The following is a 20,220-nucleotide window of genomic DNA, read 5'->3' as shown; positions in this document are numbered from 1 at the left end:
CAATTACCAGAGCAACGATGAGCTTTTTTTTTTTTTTTAACAGTATACTAAGTGAGCATGGACAAAGTCTAAATCTATTTTTATAGTGGGGAATAATAAAATAATCTCTTTATTAACATCTGTGTTTAACTGTATCAAAGAAAATGCATGAAATGCTGAGTTCATGTTGTCCAAGTGTAAACATAAAATTCACACCATATTACCCCATCTAAAGTGTCAAACCGAGGTTGCGAGAACGACAAACACTTCATTTGCACAGCGGAAAGTTGCTCATGCCGTTAATTGGAGAAACCAAAGCCTCCAAAGTGCCCAGGACACGCTGGACCCCTCCCAGCGCTCAATATAACATCACAACACGAGACTCGCTCACCAGAGGAGTCTGCTCTCTAATATAAACAGGAAAAACCACACTTTAATCTTTCAGAGAAAATTATATTTATTCGAACACTTTTATGGCAGGGAAAGACACATAGCAGAGAGTAAAGATTTAATTTTTGGAATGACTTTATTACATTACTTTCTGTTAATACTACAACTTATTACTCTGAACATAAGACCCTGTAATTTACTGTAGCTAAATATTGAATATATAAAAAGAAGTCCACCCTGAGATTATCACCATATAACAAGAGGCCACACATGTTTTATGAGGACTTGACCAGTGCTGAAAACTCTGAAAAACAAAAAGAGACAGACTTTAGACTTTTACATTCACCTGGTAACAGACATCTGCTTAATTCATTTAACTACAGACATGACCCAAAGTGTTTAGCTCTGGCAGTGACAGTTCGCATGAGTGTGTTGTAGCTCCACTTAAGCTGCCTAGCAACAAAGTGAAAAACAGCATGGGCATTGTGGACATTTTACAGCAGGTTAGCTTCTTTTTTTTTTTTTATTGTGGTTTTATTACAGTTTTTACCATACTTATAAAATTTTGGACTGTAAATGTTTTATTTTTCCTACTGACAAATTTAAGATTTAAAAACATTTATCACGTGAATTACAGTACAGATATTTTAATTGTTTAAACAAAAATCAGTCATGATGAATAAGCAACATGTAGACCTCTATTTCAGCCTTTTATTTATTTGTTTATTTCCACCCAAATTCCTAGGGTTAGGGTTAGGGTTAGTAGTAATATAATATTTTAATTTAAAAATTGAATTGGTACTTGCTCCAGATATGTTGTTGCAGAATAACACATCACTGTTCATCACAATGTTTCATAAACAAAAGGATGAACAAAAAGAGAGATCCATTATAAAATCTGATTGGCTATATCTGCTATTAGCATAAATATGACAATCACTCTTTTTTTAAGGTAATAAGTTATTAAGAAATAAGTATAAGGCTGCACTGTTTTTATCTGTTGTTGTTTGTGAATGTGCTTGTAGGTATGTTTTATTTTGTGATGCCGTGTTAAAGACAAATTTCTATTTTAACTGTAGAACAGACAATAAAGTTATACCATCATCAAGTAGCTTGATAACAGTATGTGTGATAAAACTGGCATGGATATGAATTAACCCTCAGTCTGCAAGAAATGCATTGACAACTCAAACACAACTCAAACAGTAAAACAAGGCAGACCCCTGATCAGCATCTACAGTTGAACACTCCTAAACCTTTCCCTTACCTTCCCAGCCGATCTTCCCGTCTCCGTCTGAGTCTCCCTCCAGCAGGAAACCTCTGGTCTCAGCTGCGGTCAGAGGCCTCGCTCCTTTGGAGAAGTTCTGCAGGAACAGTCTGATGAAGAGGGAGCAGGAGCAGAATGGACATACACTCAAAAAAATGATTCAAGCCCTTCTTAGATGTGACACATTAATGTATTGTTTATCTAATGAAAATATATCAATTAAAATCAAATCAAAAGTAGTTTAAGACTTGTAACCTAAAATGTATTAATTTACTCCCCTGTCCTTCCTTTCGACCCAAAAAGAATGAGTTTCAGTTTTCCAATTCTATGTTTTTAGGTTGAACGAACACAATTTCTTTATTTTAGCTCTCCTCGACATAAATGAGTTGAGGTAACTCAATTTAAATACAATACATACATGTTTTTAATTTGAGTTCGACCAAATGTAAAAAAAAAGTGAGCTATATTAACTCAAATACATTATATTGCATCAATGCACTTGTTTTGAGTTTGGGCTACATATATTTGTTGGATGGAAATTCTGCCCACAATTGAATTGAGTTCATCCAATGAGTTATTTTTTTGAGTGTACACATTACAGGTGCTGCATTTGCAGAAAACTACAGCTTGATACCATATGTATATGATGTTTTCTGGGTATAAAACTCAACTGTAGCTCATCCTGTTCTATGTAGCCGCTTTTGTCCTGGTCCAAAATCTTAAAGACCCTCTCGATCTCAGATGGAGTTTTCTTGGATAAACCCACTGTTTTGAAAAACATCTTTGGGCTGAAGGAATCCTTTGCTGAAAGTAAAATCGCAGACAAAACTTCACATTAGATCCAGTCAGTTAAAATGATGATGTGTTGTGCTGAAACTACATGAAACTACAGTGAAGTGAAAAAACAAAAGGCCTTATATCCTGTAACTCAAAAGCAACTCCTTACCTTTACAAGCATTAATAGCCGAAGTGATGTCCGAGACTGCGAGAAAGTCAGTGATGGCCATGGCGGTGGAGCTCTTGGTTTAGTGGATGTTGCAGCCTGGTGCGATATGTGACCACTGACGGGCAGAAAGAAGCTCCAGAGAACAGACTTCACCTCCCCCCTGGTGTCAGAAACCACCAGTGTCCTTCTGTCCGCTGTCACCTGCAGCTGACCACTTCAGCAAGAAATGTGTGTGTGTGTTTGTGTGTTTGAATCTTGTCATTTGACAACTGTTTTCTAGTGTTTTCTCCAGAGGTCGGAGGTCATTGTGGATTTAATCCCACCTGAACTGACCCCAGTCAGGTAGCGTCTTTCTGTAAACAGAACAGTCAGTGAGGTAATGTTTGGTGCATCTGGAGGGAATCTGGCTAGCCTGCACTTCCTCTTCCCTCGTGTTGCCAGGCCTGCTCGTGGTCATCCCTGGCAGCGCTTCCGCAAGCTGTAAACATCCTGTTATTATGGCCTCTGTCACTTTCAGGCTGCGCTCCATGGAGCTGTCTCCACTCACAGTCACCTTGTTCCCACATGCTGCATTTAGCATATGAAGAGCTCTGTTCTCAATCGAGTGGGTGTTCATTTAAAAAGTTGCTAAATATGCTTTAGAAATAGATAGATAGATAGATAGATAGATAGATAGATAGATAGATAGATAGATAGATAGATAGATAGATAGATAGATAGATAGATAGATAGATAGATAGATAGATAGATAGATAGATAGATAGATAGATAGATAGATAGATAGATAGATAGATAGATAGATAGATAGATAGATAGATAGATAGATAGATAGATAGATAGACTTTATTTACCCCAAGCTGGGAAATTACAGTGTAGCAGCAGCATTACACACAGAGACAATGACAACACAATTAAATAAAAGAACAACCTGGGCATACTTCAAGCAATAAAATATAAAAATACAATAAAATACAATAAAAAATAAAGTGACTAAAGAAGGAGTATGTATTAAGGAGTAGAATAGAATTCCAATGCAGAATAAATATGAATATACAGTATAAAAATGTTGGTGCTATGAAACAAATAAGGTGCAATGAACAGTGTGCATAAAAAACACATAAAGTGTGTTTTTTGTATCTGTCCCTTTGACAGCGGATATGACATGAGGACCATCACACTCATACACTGTGTTTTATTGAGGGTGATATTCATAACTGCTAGTTTCAAACTTAATCATTTCTGTTACATAATTCAGCAAAATGCTAGTTAGTAAAGAAAAGCAAAGACTTTATGAATCAGTTGCTGTTGAAAGCAACATACTGGGATCTATGGGGGAAATGATTCTTGGGCCGCAGGCGCATTTTTCACTTCAATACTGCAAGTGGCCACTGAGAAAAATTGGCCACAAGGCCGAGCAGTGAGACGCCATCCGGTACATCCATGTCGCTAACTCACCAGCTGCTAAATGGGTAAAATCGAGCGACTTAATGTTTCATCCACAAAGTCACGGCGTGGGAAAGGAAATTGCTATTTCCAGATTATCTGTCAATCACATTACAGTAGGGAGTATAGGAAAAATAATATATGCATAATATATAATAATATATAATAATGCAGAACATTGTGGGGTCCCAAAGTTAGCCATTTTCAAATTTGGCAATCTGTGATTTTAATAAAAGTTCGAGCCAGTTTATCCAGCTGCATTTAGGGTTGAAGTCAGGTCTCTAAAACTAAAAATAACATCAAAATTTGACACAACAAGCATTAATTGATGGCATATTGTTGAGTTATGTTGCCTGGGGTTTAATGTTTTTTTTCTGATGATCACAGGGTTTCACATTGAAACTGCAAACAAAACCTCCGCTGGTGGCATACATACATGTTTTTGTTTTGATTTGCAATAAATCAGTCGATGGGAGTCTCTGGAAAACCACCTAGCGAGGAAATCCCACACTTTCAGGCGGCTTGTATTATAACATGCAGGAAACGGTTGGATGGCAAAGTCATAGACGTTTTTGTTCTGGCAAAACACAAACCCTCCTTCTCTCTACACCACATTTGACCCCTTTTGTGTAACTGAAATGCACTCGTTGTCACTCTGTGTCCCATTTTCCTGCTCGTTAATGCCATTATGATTTGAGAAGTGGTGTTTTCCACAGTCCAAATCCACCTGTGTCTTTATAGCTCCCATGTGTGAGGGGCTGCTTGGCCGTTGTACACTGTAAAACCCAACTTATTGTTTCAACTTAAATATTTGAGTGTCAATGCTGCGAAAGAATTTTATGTCAAGACAACAAGGGAAAAGAAGTTACCTCAAATGATTCTTGCTATTTGACTCAATATTTTAGGTTAAAATGACTTTTTGCACAAATCTTGTTGTATTGAAAAGGAAAATTTTGTTATAATAACAAACAAGCAGCATTGGGTTTTACAGTGTAGCTACTGCGTCATATCGGCCTTAACAGGCAGCACGTGTGGGTCCAAGGCCTCGCAAGAGTGACGTGAGCCTGGTTTCCTCAGGATGGACGACAGACCAGAGGGGCAGAAGAACGACAAAAACATCCTCTGCGCCCCCTCCTGCACATGCCCCCCTCGGTCTTGTGCCTTTCCACGCTCCGATGCTTGTTTTCAGGAAGACCAGGCTTCCTGTGTGATGGAGCGCTGGATGCGAGGAGGAAGAGGGGGATGGGACAGAGAGGAAAAGACAGACACAGAGAAAGATGGATAGGGATGAGGGTGATCATCCTGTGCACGTAGTGATTTGGAGGAGTTTCTTGTGTTGGTTGTTTTTTTGAGGCAGCTGGAAGGAATCTAAACATTGTGAACGGGGTAGATGAAAGTACGTTGATGGAAAACTTTTTGTGTCTTCCACATTAGAGAAGTTTTATCCCAAAGTGAGGAAAAGTAGACAGGGAGGAGTCTGATATTCTAGTGGGGACTTGGACATGGAATTTTCTACTTTTACACTTTTTTTGTGTTGGAAAATAGTGAGCAATGGGACAATCAGCACAAGGCATGGGAACCAGCAGAGGTAAGTTTTATTCAAACAGATAGTGGGTTGCATTTTCCACACATGAAAGAACCAGATGATATGATTTTGTTTTACAATTAATTGGTTTCTACAAGTCTATGACATTCAGAACTTATGATTGAGTGAGCTGGTAAATATTTAGTGTGTTGCTCAAGGAGACTTTGAAAGAATGTATCATAGATGCATTCACACAAACTGTTTTTTTTGTTAATGTATTATGTAAGATAGGCTTATAGGTTGTTTTCCCCCCCTTGTAGCATCAATCATCATAATAAATCATCACTTAACCCCTCATCCCATTTATCATGGGTATGCAACAGCTAAATGAGAGGAATTGTGAAGAGATTTGTCCATCTCAGGCCAAAAAGTGTCATATAGTAGGTGCTCCCCAGTTACAGTGAATTATTTTCAGGACTAGTTTCAACGTTCAAGATGTTGCTTTAACCAGGCAACTGCAGTTCAGTCTTTGTGGCTGAGGATTTCGATTCACCTAACATTCGTATTTTATCAAAAATCAAGCCAATGATCCTGTATGATCATTTACATTTGACTGATATTTATTCATATTCACGACTAGAGTTACTAGTTAAAAGGTAAGCTGTAAAGTATATTGAATATATTGTGAAATACGTATATTAGAGGAGAAACGGGAGAAACACGGGGACGGGAAATGTTGGATATGTTTCAGTAAACATTTTGGTTGTTACTTCTGCCAATAAGTTTAGGCTAGATTTGTTTTTGTTTTTGTTTTTTTGTTTTTTTGTTTTTTTGTTTGTTTGTTTGTTTGCAGGATTACAAAAAGACTAAAGGTCCAATTTTCATAAAACTTGGTGGTAGAGTGTAAGAGCATGGGCAAAGAAATAACCCAATTAAATGTTTGTGTGGATATACTTATTTTTCACTTTTGTTAACAGGGGCATTTGTGCTGTATTCTATGGTGTTGAAATAACCTGAAAAATCAAATCTGACTGAGAAAAATCCCATTAACGTACTCTCAAGTTAATGTTAACATTGCAATATATGGGGCGTTCTCGGTGGCACACCTGGTAGAGAGCATACCAGAGAGGCTCAGTGGTTCGGGTTCGAATCCGGCTCGGAGCCCTTTCCCGCATGTCTTCCCCTCAGTCTCCCCCTTTCACTCTCAATATCTATCCTATCAATAAAGCTACAAAAATGCCCAAAAAATATCTACAAAACCCCCCCCAAAAACATTGCGAGATACGATCTGCCGCCCATCCAAGTGCCCTTCTAGCTTGGTAATGATGTGGTTGTTGTATATCCTGATTCGGTGCCTTGTTTGTAACCTTTTTGTCTTTTAAAGTTGCTGCCTTATGGAAAGGTCTTAACATCAATATTTACATTTAATGAAGAGAAATGTGCCTTTTCCTTGACCTTTGACCTCTGTGCGAAAAGAATAAATGTAAAAGATGTTCAGAACAACATGGGGTCAGATTTCACTCTTTGTGTAGTGCCTACAGAAGAAACGATTTGTCTTGAAAGCCATTTTAATTCAGACGGATCATAATGTCATCAGGTCAGACTTAATGTCCCGCTGCATGCTAAACTAAGTCTCCAGGTCCCTCTGTAACGTCAGAAGCGTTTGACGTCTCAGACAGAAAGACTTGTTCATTCGTACATGCCTCCCTGAGGAAAGTGTGTGCTCCTCCTTTTTCCTGGTCTCAGTTACTGCACCTTCTATTTCCATCGGACCAGCTGTGGTGTGGGCATGCCAGTGACGCTCTCAAATTCAGCCAAGACGCCTCTTCCAACACACTTTAAGCTCCACCCTCCTGCACCACCACCCTCTACTCTTGCTCACTCTGTTTTGGCATCAATCTTTCAATCTCAGTCTGCACATGCAACTACTTTTTGTGTGTACTACACATAGGCCTATGCATGTATCAACAGTGTGCATATAGTTTCCTTTCAGTTTACTTTTTATCTTCAGTCTCATTGCTCATACTCCAGTGTCGGCTTGTGTCAAAATAAGTCAGTTCAGTCTTTAATCCGTTTAACATAAAAAGCCCTCTTGTAGTCCTTGACTTATTTACTCAAATATGCTCAAGTACTGTACAATTATGATAATATTCTATGTTAAACTACTAGTAAAAGTGCGAAAGTAGCTTTTTGAGGACTCATTTTTTAAATGACAGGTATATGTGTTACCATGAAACGGCCAATGAGAACGTGGCATCCTGACTTTTCCATTTCAATATGAGTTCAACATACCAGCTAGCCTTGTACAATGCAGGTACGATCAAAAAACTTCTAACTCTTAGGATAAAAGAGGTCCAAACCAATATTTTCTTGGTTGTCTGGTCTAGAAATAGTCTGGTACATAACCCCCTTTTAGTGGTTTACCCTATTTCTAGCATATCTGCTAAGCTGCCGGCTAGTAACTTCATATTTAGCATACAGACATGAGAGTGCTATACTATAAAGACCACATCCAACTATTGGTGCTGCAATACACAACCATACAAAATGTCTGTTTCTAGCTAATAAAACTATAGATGTTATCATATCATATGAATATTTCAGCACTCTGTGTCTACAAGAAAGGATAAATTGGCTGTTAGCAAGCTAATGTAGCTGTATGTTAGCAAGCTAAGGTAGTTAATACTGCATAGCTTTCTGAATTATCCACATTCTACGACCACATGAGTTACATAGTGTCAAATGCTTTAGCTTAACTACACAAATGAGTTTTCCCCATTGTAACTGCTGATGTCTAATGCCTATATACGTCTGTTTCCATTTTTGTCCTCTTAAAAGTTCCGTTTTCGATTCATCAGATTTTATGTGGTGCATTTCACCACACAGCAGTTTTAAGACATTTTTCTGTTGTTTGCTAACAAAGGGAACTAACAAGGAGGCTCCTTCATTCAATACAAAGTCAATGGAGAGAGATGGATTAGTGGGGACGGGGCTTAAGTACTCTCTGTCTCTATAAATCCTGCTAATAAGAATATATTTTTAAACGTCAGTAATTTCTTTTAAAAGTCCAGTGTGTAGGATTTAATGGCATCTAGCAGTGAGGTTGCAGAATGCAAAAAGAATCTTACACCCTTCGCTTTTTAAAACTTCGGTGGACTTCAGATAACGTCAAGTCACAAAACACTAGTACCATAGGTATTTAAAGCTAATTTCAGGTGATTTTTACACTAAAGAAACCAAATTATGAATGTTATATTCAATTTCAGCCAACAGATAGACAACACCTGCTTGTATTTAGCAGCGCTGGTAAAAGGCAGTAATGATCTGGACTCGTCCTGATCCATCACAGGCTGGAGGGAAGTCTACCCTCCTCAGTCGGGTAGATGAAGTGCCTGTCAAAGTGCATTTCTCTCCCTGTTTGAGCTGTAACTAAGGGGCAATCCTGACTCAATACATTTTTGACTTAAATGTGGTTGCTGCTCTGCAACTGGATCAGGGCCGGAGGAATACCAGCCAGCTTAGGATGCAAGTGATAGGATCAGTGCTGGGACAAGCCGAGTAAGAGGGTTGGTGGGTTTGGCAGGGGGGAGTTAGGGACTCCCACGGGTGTCTCTGGGGAGAGGAGGGCTGGGAGTTGCCGCAGAGAGGCGTGGTCTGGATTTATAGGTGTGCGCTGGACGGTTGTATGCACAGTACACAGAAGTGATGACGTTTCTCAAAATATATTCTTTCTGAACAGCCTTTTTGACATACAACTGTTACCCACAAAGGACCCACAAGCCAAAACTAGCCTCCATATAAATGTAAGGGTTTGAGATGAAAGCCTCGGGTCCTGTTTCCTGTCCCTATAGTGTGAGGTAGTGTGATATACCCCCGGGCAGCGCCTGATTCCCAAATAAAGATATTTATGTATATTGCGATGCCACAGCCTCTGTAAACCTCATCACTTTTAAGATTAGCTGCTGAAACAGATCTGCGCTTATCTGATCAGGGTCCTATGTGTGTGTGTGTGTGTGTGTGTGTGTGTAAATGAGAGCTCTGTCAACGAGTGCTCAGACTCAGCTCCTCCATAAACACTTTAAACCAGTCGAGGAGTCCCACAGCTGTCCCTGCATGTGTGCCTATGTGTGTGTATGTCAGGTCAGAGGTCAGGGCCCCGCTTTTCAACACTTTTCCCACTGTCTATTTCTCCGCCAGCAGTCCTGACATTTCAAGTCAATTCCCTCCTCTCACATGTGTGTACTGTGTGTTAACTTTATGTTAGGGCTGAAATATCATTTCGCCCCGCTTAGCTGCTCCCTCGGCTGTGGTTTGATTACAGGCTGAGATGAGGTAAGTGTTTACATCTATACACAGAGAGCCTCAGCCATTGCTCAACCCTTTAAAGTGCAGAAGGACAGAAGTGACAGACAGGAGCAGGCATTTCACCACGGGCTTTAGTACCACATTGATAAAATAATTTATGCTAAAATCTGTTGTATTTCTTGCTTTGTGCAGCTGTGATCCGATAACATACACAAATTAAAGCAGTTAGATCCAAAGGAAGATTAAATTATTCACACTTTGATTAAAAGGCATCATTTTTTTTGCATTGCTTTTACTTTGGCCTCATTTTCACTAACAAGGTTCACATATCATGCTTGTGTGTGACATCCTCATCCATATTCCCCCCAGTGAGGCCAACTGCTGCAGTCCACTGCCACCTAATGGTATAGATCTACACTGGCATGCTGCTGAAAAGGTTTAAACCAACTGGAAAACAACATTTACACTCTTAGTTTTCATGGTGGAATCATCCATACAATTTTCGATGTTGCGTAGGTGAGATTCTTTATTAATTCCCTTATTGATTCTAAATAGGATGATCTGTGTGGAAGAAAAGTTGGCCTGCACAAGTTTTCTCTGAATCTGAACACAATGTAGATGAAATTAAAGAAAGTTTTTACAGCAACTCTTTTCATTTAGGTTTTCTTAGTCAAATAAAAAAACAGCTAAGCCTGTCTGCGTGGTGCTGATGTTATAATAAGAGGATATTTAGCCTTGGTAATGGACATGCTGCTTGGTTGGGAAGTATAGACACTCATGCACAGTGTCAATACAGGGTAGTCCTTGAATTAAATGTTGTTTTGATAGATGTTTCAGCTGGTGTTGCTAGTGTTTCAGTCCTTTGAAATCTTACAGACTTTACAAGCAGCACCATGCTTTGGTCCTTTTCCTCTTCTATCTCATGGCTTCTTCTTTAACACAAACACCATGGTTGGATGTCATTGTTTTGCAATGTGCAACTGTCAGAAAAAACTTGCAGATATTGATTGAAGGATCTGATCAGCATACAATTAAATTGGATCTTAAGAAGCTGTAATAAGTTGTCAATACCGTCCCTATGTATATGTACATCTTGGTGCAAGTATTTATTTTGAAATTCTGAAAACTCATGTTCTATTAAACACAACTAAAGCTAAATTAACACTGCATATATAAATAAGTAGCTTTTAAAGATGCATTCTCTGCTTTAACAGCTTTATACACATGTACAGTTTATATATTGTTCATTAATGTGTATCACTTAAAGGGTCCGAACATCCTTTTATTGCAGAACTTCTTGTGAAAAAATGTGTGTTTTTGTGAAATAATGAGTTTTGCCAATGACGCAGCTGAAACAAATCAGTACAGCATCTTCTAACATTTTATTCACTGATAAAACAGAGCCAATCTTTATAGGCCAGCACTTTGTTTTTTGTCTCTCAGCAGGGTCTAATTCTGCCAAGTCAGACACACTTTGTGTAAACAAGATATTTATTTCTCCCTCTGTCATGAAAAGGATTCTATATGGTGAATGATGGAGTAATAAATGAGTGTCAGTAATCCTCGCTCTTATAGCACCAGGAAATGAATAAAGATAGACTTACCCCTAACCCTCCCACCAACACACAGCTCTCCCCCCTCATGTCTCAGTCTCTCCTCACCCTTTCATACAAATACACACTCCCTCCCTCTTCTTTACGCTCACACACACTCCCAATATGGCAGTGCCATTGGCAGCTTGAAGCGGGCAGTGTTCCCGGCTCTGGACTGAGGAAGAGCAGGTGTACTGCTGTCAACAGAGGCTCATAAATACTCCGCCAGTGATCTGAGATGGATTACACGTTTATGTCATCATATTAAAGACTCTCTGTCAGCAAACACTTTTAAGACCCTATAATCTCTCTAAGAGAAAAAAAGAGTCTTGTCTCCCTGCAAAGTGAGTTTACGGCACGGCGCGCCGCTGTGCAGCAAGGCTAGTGCTGATCTGCAACAAATTAGTCATTCAGAGCTGCACACTGGCTTCAATCATTTAAAGTAGAAACGCTGCAAAAAAAGTTCCCCACATTCCACCACACCCCCAGCTCACTGTACATGCAGGGCAGTTTTATTACTGATGAAACCACGCACCTTGAACAAATATGTACACAACAGTGACATGTTTACCACTCTTTATGCTGTTATTTTAGTGTCACGTTTCACTCCCTCCCGGCCCCTCGTCTCCCCAGACCCTGCTGTGTCCAAATAAAGGCTGCAAACAGCACTCCCAGCGTTCTGACTGGATGTTTGAACCTTCCCATACTACCCACAGTGCTTTGCAGTGACCTGTTCCATTGGACACTGCTCCACGCATTCCTCTTCAGGGCCCTCGAGAACGGTGTACCCCGCATGCTCAGAATAAGCTCCAATGATCTCCAATTACCCTCCCCTCACGGATTGTTTGGTGTCACTCGCTGTCTGTCCGAGCTGGATATGATGATTCTGCGGCTGCAGTGTAAAAGGATACTTCTTCAGTTCTCTTTGCATGTTACAACTCAATTTGAGCCAGTGAGATATGGCAGAGCCAGGCCAATTAATTTAAGAATCAGGCTGGAGTGTGACCTCAGAGCCTGGGCTTGTTCTCACCCTCTTTAGCTAAACAAACATTCTTTATTGGAGTTCACCTGTTGATGCACACAAGGTCGGGTTTCCCTCGGTGCTGCGGGGAATTGTGGGAATTGTTGGCGGGCAGAGTAGATCAGAAGCTTTCTTCTGCTTAACTGCAGTAACATAATAAAAAACATCTTTCAGGCTTCCTAAGCTTCCACCCAGTTGGCCAGAATACCTGAAACCAAAGAGGCATCACTCATTCATCTGGCATTTGGTTGCAGAAGTTGTCGAGATATCATATTATGAGCAACTCACATCAATCATCTCTCCTATGTGAAAATAGAATGTGCCGGAAAACAAGCTTGCATTTTGTAAGGGCTTTCAGCTCCGGAGCAACTGTATCACATCCTCAAATGTACTGCTACGTCCAGTGAAAAAAGAGTTGACTATACTGAAACACTGTACTGTAAGCAGGGAGGGTGCACCGGCTGACCCCAGGGTCCAGGTCACAGGGTGCAGGTCACAGGGTGACTCGATGCCTCTGGGTAAAAAAAAAAAAAGAGCAGACTATATTGAAAGACTGTACTGTAAGCAGTCCGAGGGGTTGCTGGGTGACATGATGCACCATCTGTCCATCTCTGTCTCGTTTTTCTGATGGACTGAATGGTGTCGCTGTCGCCTCCTGGGAACAACATCCTGATGCTGTCTGGGTGTGTAAAGGCAGAACTCCAGCATCAGTGATTTTGTTGCCAGGGGGAGGACTATGCCAGCTGGAAATTATTAATAAATGTGGGTGCTTGGAAGTTACATAATGATAACACATTTAACAGTGCAGCTGACATCAGCAGCAGAAGTATAGAAGCATGTAGCAGTAAGGATAGTGGTATAATTGATATATATGTAATTTGACAGTAGTAATGGTGTAGCAACAGTAGCAGTTGTATTTCTTTTTGTATTAGTCAAAAATTGTAATAGCTGCATCTGTTGCAGCAATGATGGCAGTTAAATGTGTTGGCTTACATAGCAGGCCAATTATTTTTTAAATTATGTATAATATTTATTTTTAAATAAAGAAGTGTTTTATTCCATGTACATTTGGATAAAACGCAGCTGCTTTGTTCAGAAATTAATAAAAGCAAAACTGGTCACAGTTTGGCATACAAACACTAAAATGGTTTAATAAATAAACAAAACAAAACAAAACAAAATAATGGAATGAACTAGAAATTAAATTGAATTAAATTCAAGCACCTTAATACATTTTAATCTAAGATAAGACAATTATAGGAGCCCATTGGTTCAAAAACAACACTTTTGTCTTTACACAAAATTTTGCTGTTATTTTTTTCCATTTACCACACATTACTATTACAGTAATAAATTATAATTTTCTAGTTATTAACAATTTATTTTTGTTTTTTTTTAATAGCCTGAGAACATTAAAAAAGCTGTGCTGCATTTCTCTCTTCTGCCTCAGTGCTGGCTGAAACTGCCTGCTGTTCTGCTTTCAACCTCTAGAGGGAGCTAATGTTCCCTGCTGCATCTGGTGCAACCGACCATGCACCAAAAACAGACTGAGGAGCTTCAAATATTACACTCTTACAGCCCAAATGTTTTACCTGAATGCAATTTAGTTTTAAATTGGATGCTAACAAATTAAACTTTGTTCAGTATGAAACATTCACCCTATTGTGACATTTGAATTCATATTTTTTTTCTCTAAATGATCAAAATGATCCATTACAACCAGATGATGGTCTTTTCGTTAGAGTGAACTCAAGTCAATTCTGTATTAAAGGTGTATTCTAAAGGTGTATGTAAGATGGGATGAAATGACAGGGACAAAATCTTATTACAGCCAACTCTAGTTTCTACAACGTTATATATATTAAAATGAATTAATTTGGTAAAAATAATGAATTTATTATTTTCTTCTCATAACAATGGCAAAGGCCAACTGGTTACAATGTGGTGAACCAATTGGCAACCAACTGGTTCCATACTCTCTGAGCCAAAACTTATACCAGAAGAGCTATAAGGGCAAAATGCGAGTAAAAATAAAAATGTGCTTAGTAACTTGGTTAAAATGATTAAGTACGTGGAATTCTCGTCTGTGTCACTGTGACATCTACTCTGCTGTTCCTCTCCACCGTCAGGCAGCTGTGTTACATTAGACCTTATTGATCCATGTCCTGCACTCAGCTGCTGCAGAGAGGCCAGCAGCCTCCAGGGAGACTGTATATGTGAGCTCTTTGTCCTTTCTCTGTCCTCACATCCTTCCTCTTCATCACCTCCACCTCACTCTTCTTCCACCCACCTTACCTCCCCTGATCCCCGTATTTCCTCTCCCCCCTCATTCAGTCACTCTCTGATCCCCCAACCCCCCCTCCCCCTCCTCTCTTTCTGTGCATCCCTCTATTATCTCCTCTCTCTCTTTCCATATGTCCCTTTCCATGCCCTCCATGCCGTGCGGTAAAAGCCGGGGGAATGAGTGGGGCTCGCAGGATGCAAGGTAGGACAAGAAATATGCTGCTGTTATGTGTGGTTTGATGCAGAGAGATAAAATGTGTTGCAACACAGTTTGCAGCATCATGATGCAGCAAGATTTTGAAGCATTGCATATCAATTGATAGCCATGTTCCTCTCTCTCTTTCTGCAGAGTTAAAGTACTTTAGGGATGGAGCGACACTGGTGATTTCACTGGATGGTTTGAACTGGCTTTTTAAAAGGAGATGCAGGGACAAAGGAATCAAGAAAAGGTATTATTTTTATTTTCTATCTTATATTTTGGTGTGTTTTTCTCTCTTGTGGTGGTGGGACTTGTTTATTGGCTGTTTGGAAGTTATTATAATCTGTTTTCCCCTCCACCTGTTACACAGTGAGGTGTTAATTTACCCGAAACAGGGCAGATTACAGGCTTCGTGGCCTATTGCATGCGTGTGTGTGTGACCATACAGTAGTGTGTGTGTCCTTTTACATCCTTTACGTCACAGCTGCTGTGAGTCAGCGCCTCTCTTCCTTTCCTGAGTCACTCATCCAGAGGGTTGCTTGGTTACTGCAGAGCGGTGAAAGTTTCCTATTGCGTCTTTGTCTTCGCGGATGGATGGGCCCCGATATTTATTCAGGCTCAGGAGTGAGTGGCCAAATAATGTATGTGTTTGTGTGCATGCGTGCGTTTCTGTGCGCGCTGTTTTGTTAAACGGACAAAGGCTGACAAATCAGTATTTAGTACATCCTGTTGTTAACACAGACACTCAGGGCTGTCTGTGCACTGCAGCTAACCTCTGAATATGTCCAATAAGAGGGGATTACCTTTAGACAAAGCTGATATATGATCTTGGGTCTAAATGGCAGCCAGCAGCTACCATCCACAACCAACAGTCACTTTAAACGTGGAAGAAGTGGATGTAGCATCTAGGTCTGAAAACTGAAGCCAATGCAGAAGTGCCTTAAACTAAAGCATTCTTCCTAGTGTCCAGCAGGGGGCGACTACACTGGTTGTAAAAAGAAGTTTGATTGTAGAGAAGTCTATGAGAAAATAACCCTACTTCTCACTTGATTTACTACCTCAGTAAACAATTTTGGTCTTAAACTTAAAACTTTCTTCATTACAGCATGATGTTCATTTTGTAAAATTTAGTCCAGTTTCTAGTGAAATAGATGACACACTGCAGACACACTGATGTTACAAGCCAAAAGTGTACAAGTGTTTTGAAGCTAAAGTTTATAAAACAAGCTTCATTTTCAGTTCTTTTAAATTGTTGTTTGCATGTAGAAGAAAGGCAGAAAGTTATTTTAAAGTCATGTTTTTAAAAATATCAGCGTATGCGTGGACAAGACCTGAGTTTGTCTGCTGTTTTGGTGATAGATAGGTGTTTTGGGAGTTTTTTTTTCTTTGAAAACAGTAGCTGTGTTTCCATCAACGAATTTTGATGTGCATTTTGAACATTTGCATGAGAAATGCTTGATGGAAATTTCAAGAAAACTTTTGAAAATATGCATAAAAGCTTGAGGTGTTTTTGTCTTTCTCAAAAAAATTGTTAATGCGCTAAACGGGAGATGGAAACACATAGCAAACATTGAACTCACATGACTGATCAGCTGTTTCCAATCTGCCAGTCAATGTGAGCAGACATGAACAATTATAAGTTGCTCAATTTAATCTTACTCCTGAAGACATATTTTCTACCATGGGTGGCCAAATTTCCAAGTCCAATTAGCAACCTGTTTTTTATTATCTCTTCTTCTTCTACGACTGCTTTATTTCTCGCATAATCTCTTCTTCTACTGTTTACTGACAGATTAGCCTACAGCAATATATTGCACTGCCATCTGCTGATGAAAGTATGTTTATGCAGCTTTGCTTATTTGCTCTAAACCAGTTGATGGAAACGTCCCTATTGGCATTTTGTTCAATGCAACATTTAAAAATTTGATTACGCTTTAATGGAAACAGGGCTAATGGCTTTGTGTTGCTGAAAAAAACACTATGAGAGTGAACCTCAACAGTAACATTCAAAATGTAATTCAACCATTGTTAATTATATTATTTTACACCTGTGCTTTTCCTACACTGTAAAAAATGTTTGTAGAAATTACAGTAAAACACTGTCAAATTGCATCAGAAATAGGTCGTAAAATTGAACATTGTACATCACCATTCATTTTACATGAAAATTGTTTATTTTTACAGCACAACTGTGTGTTTTCTACAATTTATGACAGTAGAATTTAAAGTTTTATACTATTCTTTGATTTACAGTAATTAAAAGTATCTGCTATGGAGAAATACCATGATGACACAATTATCCTGAAAGTAATGGGATTATTCAGTATAAATTACAGTTTTTTTGCTGATATTTACATTTACATACGCTCACTGTATTTCTTACGTTGAAGTTCTGGCAACCACAGCTGCCGGTATTTTACCGTAAATTAAACAGATTTTTTTTTACAGTGTACTATGACTTGCCAAAATTAATTAAGTGAAAATGTCGTATACCAGTGGCTACAATGACCAATACAACAGAAATGCGTTTTAATGTGCTGGATTTTTAAAATCTGATTTCCATTACTTGTTCATTGGAAGATGATTCAAGTCTTCATGCATCATTCATAGGAACGAAGAGCTCCAGCTGTTGATGTCCTCCAGTCAGATGATCCAGGCTGATGTAGAGCTGCAGGCCATCACCTGCATCCTCGATCAAGGAGGAACTGCAGCCCCTCAGTTATGGAGGAACAGTGACTGCAGATCAGGCTTGGTAACGCGCCCAGCACCACCACCATCAGCACCCTTCTCCACCTCCCCTCGACAACGTTGTCTCCTGGAGGAGCCCACACATCATCCAACACTCATTTCTTTAGGTTCCTTTGGCTCAGAGCACCCAAAGGAGGCTCTATGGACAAGACTTATTTTAAACATGCAGGACATTTTTAGTTTGTTGAAAAAGAATTTAAACATTGTGACCCAGCAGGACACTGTCACAATGCATCAGCATAATAACTTTATCATTTTCTGTGATGAGGACATACCACTGCAACGTTTTGGTGACGCTTGCTGCTCGGAGGATTATAGGACGTCTATAGTGGATACTGGTGATAACAGCATGTTAAGTAATTTGAAAAACGCCACTGCTCATGATCCCAATATCAACAACTCTAATAGGAATGAACAGGAAGTGGTTATCAGAGACAATTGTAACAACATTAAGAGTCTTCGGAAATCCTGTCAAATCTATGACGCTCCAGGAGTTACATCTGGGAGGGAGAAGAAGAGGAAGAGTGTGTCCTTTGATGATGATGTCATGGTCTACCTGTTTGATCAGGTACCTTTCTCCTGTTGTCCGTTACAATGTAGCTGTACATGTTATTTTTCTATCTAGGGATATGAAGGTTATAAATAAATCCCTGATTCCAATAATGTATCAAATTCAGAATTCAGACAATATCCTAACTCTTCTGGAACCAGGGATAACACACCACTCTATCTTTCCAAAGCAAGACTATGACCTGTGATCCCTGTTTGATTTCCTCTGACTATCCACTGTTACTTTTTTTAGGAGAGTCCCACCATGGAGCTGCACTCTGAGGCCTGCACACCTCTGCCAGATGTCACATTAGAAGACAGTGGTACTAGTGGACTAGTGGACAGTGATTTTGCATGTTTTATCCCATGTGTCATGTGCTCAAGTAAAAGTTCAGGGTACTTTTACTATACTTGAGTATTTAAATATCCTCTTTTTTCTAAAAATACACGGTCGCCCATTAAGTCGGAATAAAATATTTTTTACCTCTTTCCATGAAATGATTGTGACAATGTGATTTATTCTTGACAGATTGTATAGAAGAAGAGTATATCTTCTCAAAACTTTATTAATCAATATCTTCCAAACATATCACAATGAAAATAAAACCACAATTAACAGACGATTGTGTGTGAAAACTACATTTTTCTAACTTTATGGACGACTATATATATGACTTTATACTAAACTTTATTCATTTCACAGTTCATAGTTTAGTTACCGGTTCCTTTAGATATTATGATTTTATTAAAAAACTTTTTGGACTTCACCTCAACTTTATTTTGATAAAAATATTTACTATGTTTCCTCTACACACACACACACACACACACACACACACTATTCAAGGACACAAAAGCTAAAAGTATCTAAAAGATCTGGCAGCGTTACTATTTTCCAAATTTTAATTTGAGTATTTGCAATAAAGGAATTTTACTCAGAATGTGTTTGTAACAGTGTGCTATTGCAACTTTTCCCAAAATGAATATGGTATGCCATTTTCTGAAGTTTACCAGATGCATAATCTTGATTCCCTCCCTTGATTTCAGTTTGTACCCATGTTTTAGACTAAAACAAGCATCTGCTTTTTATAGTTTGATATATTTCTGGGCAAAAAAAAAAAGCCTCAATCAAGACAATTCTCATTAAATTATTAAATTTGTTTGAAATATGTATTAAAAGGGTGTATAAAGACATTTTAAGCAACATAGAACAATAATTTTGTTATTTTATTGAGAAATAATTAATATTTTGATGCTAAAACTTGGCCTACAAAGTTTTTTGTTTGATTATGTCATTTGCCGCTTTAATAAACAGACCCTGACAATGTAACAAGATCTGGGTGTGACACTGCAAAGGGTTAACAGACTATAAAGTTTGTCAAAGTCTTGCTAAGCCCAGATGCTGCAGGCTTTTGGCAGTTCCTTGTCACTGACTGTGTGTTTTGCCTGCAGGCTTGGAGTGGGACGACGACTTCTCAGCTCTGGAGAAGAACTGCCATTTTCAGCAATACACCCTTTCCCTGCCGACACAGAGCAGCACTGCTCTGTCCCGGCGTTCATTTCTCCCCCAAACCTGCCTGTTCCTCACCCATGTCACCGAGGCAGACCTTGGGCCGTGAGATAAAGGCTTATTTACACACATACGTACGCACAGAGGGAGTCCTAGGTGCTGGTTTTTATGACACAGTGGTGGCAGCGTTTCTATCTGCCGTCAGCCAAAGGCCACCTCGCTGTCACCATGGCCTAATGTGACATCCACACTTGTTTTTCTTTCAGACAGCCAGCCAGCCTTGGCCTAATGGAAAAACTGACTAATCGTCCAGATCTCATCCTCCTCACCTCTAACTCATCTCCCCCACCTCTTTTATGATGAGTCAGGGTTTTTAATGGCTCTTTTTTTTTTCAACAAATGGAGTCAAAGCACCTGCCGTTCATGACATCACGGCCACGCAGGACTGTATGTCGGTGCATTC

General features: G+C 39.3%; 2 protein-coding genes across 3 annotated transcripts; one reads left to right on the top strand and one right to left on the bottom strand.

Moving 5' to 3' along the window:
* Nucleotides 1-411: 411 nt before the first annotated feature.
* LOC131959459 (parvalbumin, thymic-like) lies at nt 412-2,710 on the bottom strand. The gene is made up of 4 exons (XM_059324661.1): nt 2,583-2,710; nt 2,308-2,440; nt 1,637-1,746; nt 412-673 (listed from the first exon to the last, which is right to left on the bottom strand). The coding sequence occupies exons 1-4, from the start codon at nt 2,641-2,643 to the stop codon at nt 645-647; spliced, it is 333 nt and encodes a 110-aa protein (XP_059180644.1). The 5' UTR covers nt 2,644-2,710; the 3' UTR covers nt 412-644.
* A 2,694-nt stretch (nt 2,711-5,404) lies between these two features.
* LOC131959683 (uncharacterized) lies at nt 5,405-20,103 on the top strand. Of its 2 annotated transcripts, none has more exons than XM_059324898.1 (5): nt 5,405-5,613; nt 15,101-15,200; nt 17,561-18,266; nt 18,501-18,570; nt 19,700-20,103. In XM_059324898.1, exons 1-5 carry the CDS (start codon nt 5,577-5,579, stop codon nt 19,864-19,866), a joined length of 1,080 nt encoding a protein of 359 aa, XP_059180881.1. In that variant the 5' UTR covers nt 5,405-5,576; the 3' UTR covers nt 19,867-20,103. The 2 variants fall into 2 exon arrangements, with proteins under 2 accessions (XP_059180881.1, XP_059180882.1); XM_059324899.1 differs by lacking the exon at nt 5,405-5,613 and adding an exon at nt 14,856-14,953.
* The last annotated feature ends 117 nt before the right edge of the window (nt 20,104-20,220 follow it).

Source organism: Centropristis striata, chromosome 21 (assembly GCF_030273125.1).
Source record: "Centropristis striata isolate RG_2023a ecotype Rhode Island chromosome 21, C.striata_1.0, whole genome shotgun sequence".
NCBI classification, from domain to species: domain Eukaryota; kingdom Metazoa; phylum Chordata; class Actinopteri; order Perciformes; family Serranidae; genus Centropristis; species Centropristis striata.
This window is presented reverse-complemented; position numbering and strand designations above follow the sequence as displayed.

Excerpts from the sequence above, each read along its gene's own strand:
- LOC131959459 (XM_059324661.1), bottom strand. The coding sequence starts at position 2,643 with ATGGCCATCACTGACTTTCTCGCAGTCTCGGACATCACTTCGGCTATT. Across the intron at positions 2,441-2,582 it reads GGCTATTAATGCTTGTAAAG|CAAAGGATTCCTTCAGCCCA; the intron begins GTAAGGAGTTGC and ends TTTTACTTTCAG. Across the intron at positions 674-1,636 it reads CGGGAAGATCGGCTGGGAAG|AGTTTTCAGCACTGGTCAAG; the intron begins GTAAGGGAAAGG and ends TTTGTTTTTCAG.
- LOC131959683 (XM_059324898.1), top strand. The coding sequence starts at position 5,577 with ATGGGACAATCAGCACAAGGCATGGGAACCAGCAGAG. Across the intron at positions 5,614-15,100 it reads AGGCATGGGAACCAGCAGAG|AGTTAAAGTACTTTAGGGAT; the intron begins GTAAGTTTTATT and ends CTCTTTCTGCAG. Across the intron at positions 18,267-18,500 it reads TGGTCTACCTGTTTGATCAG|GAGAGTCCCACCATGGAGCT; the intron begins GTACCTTTCTCC and ends TACTTTTTTTAG.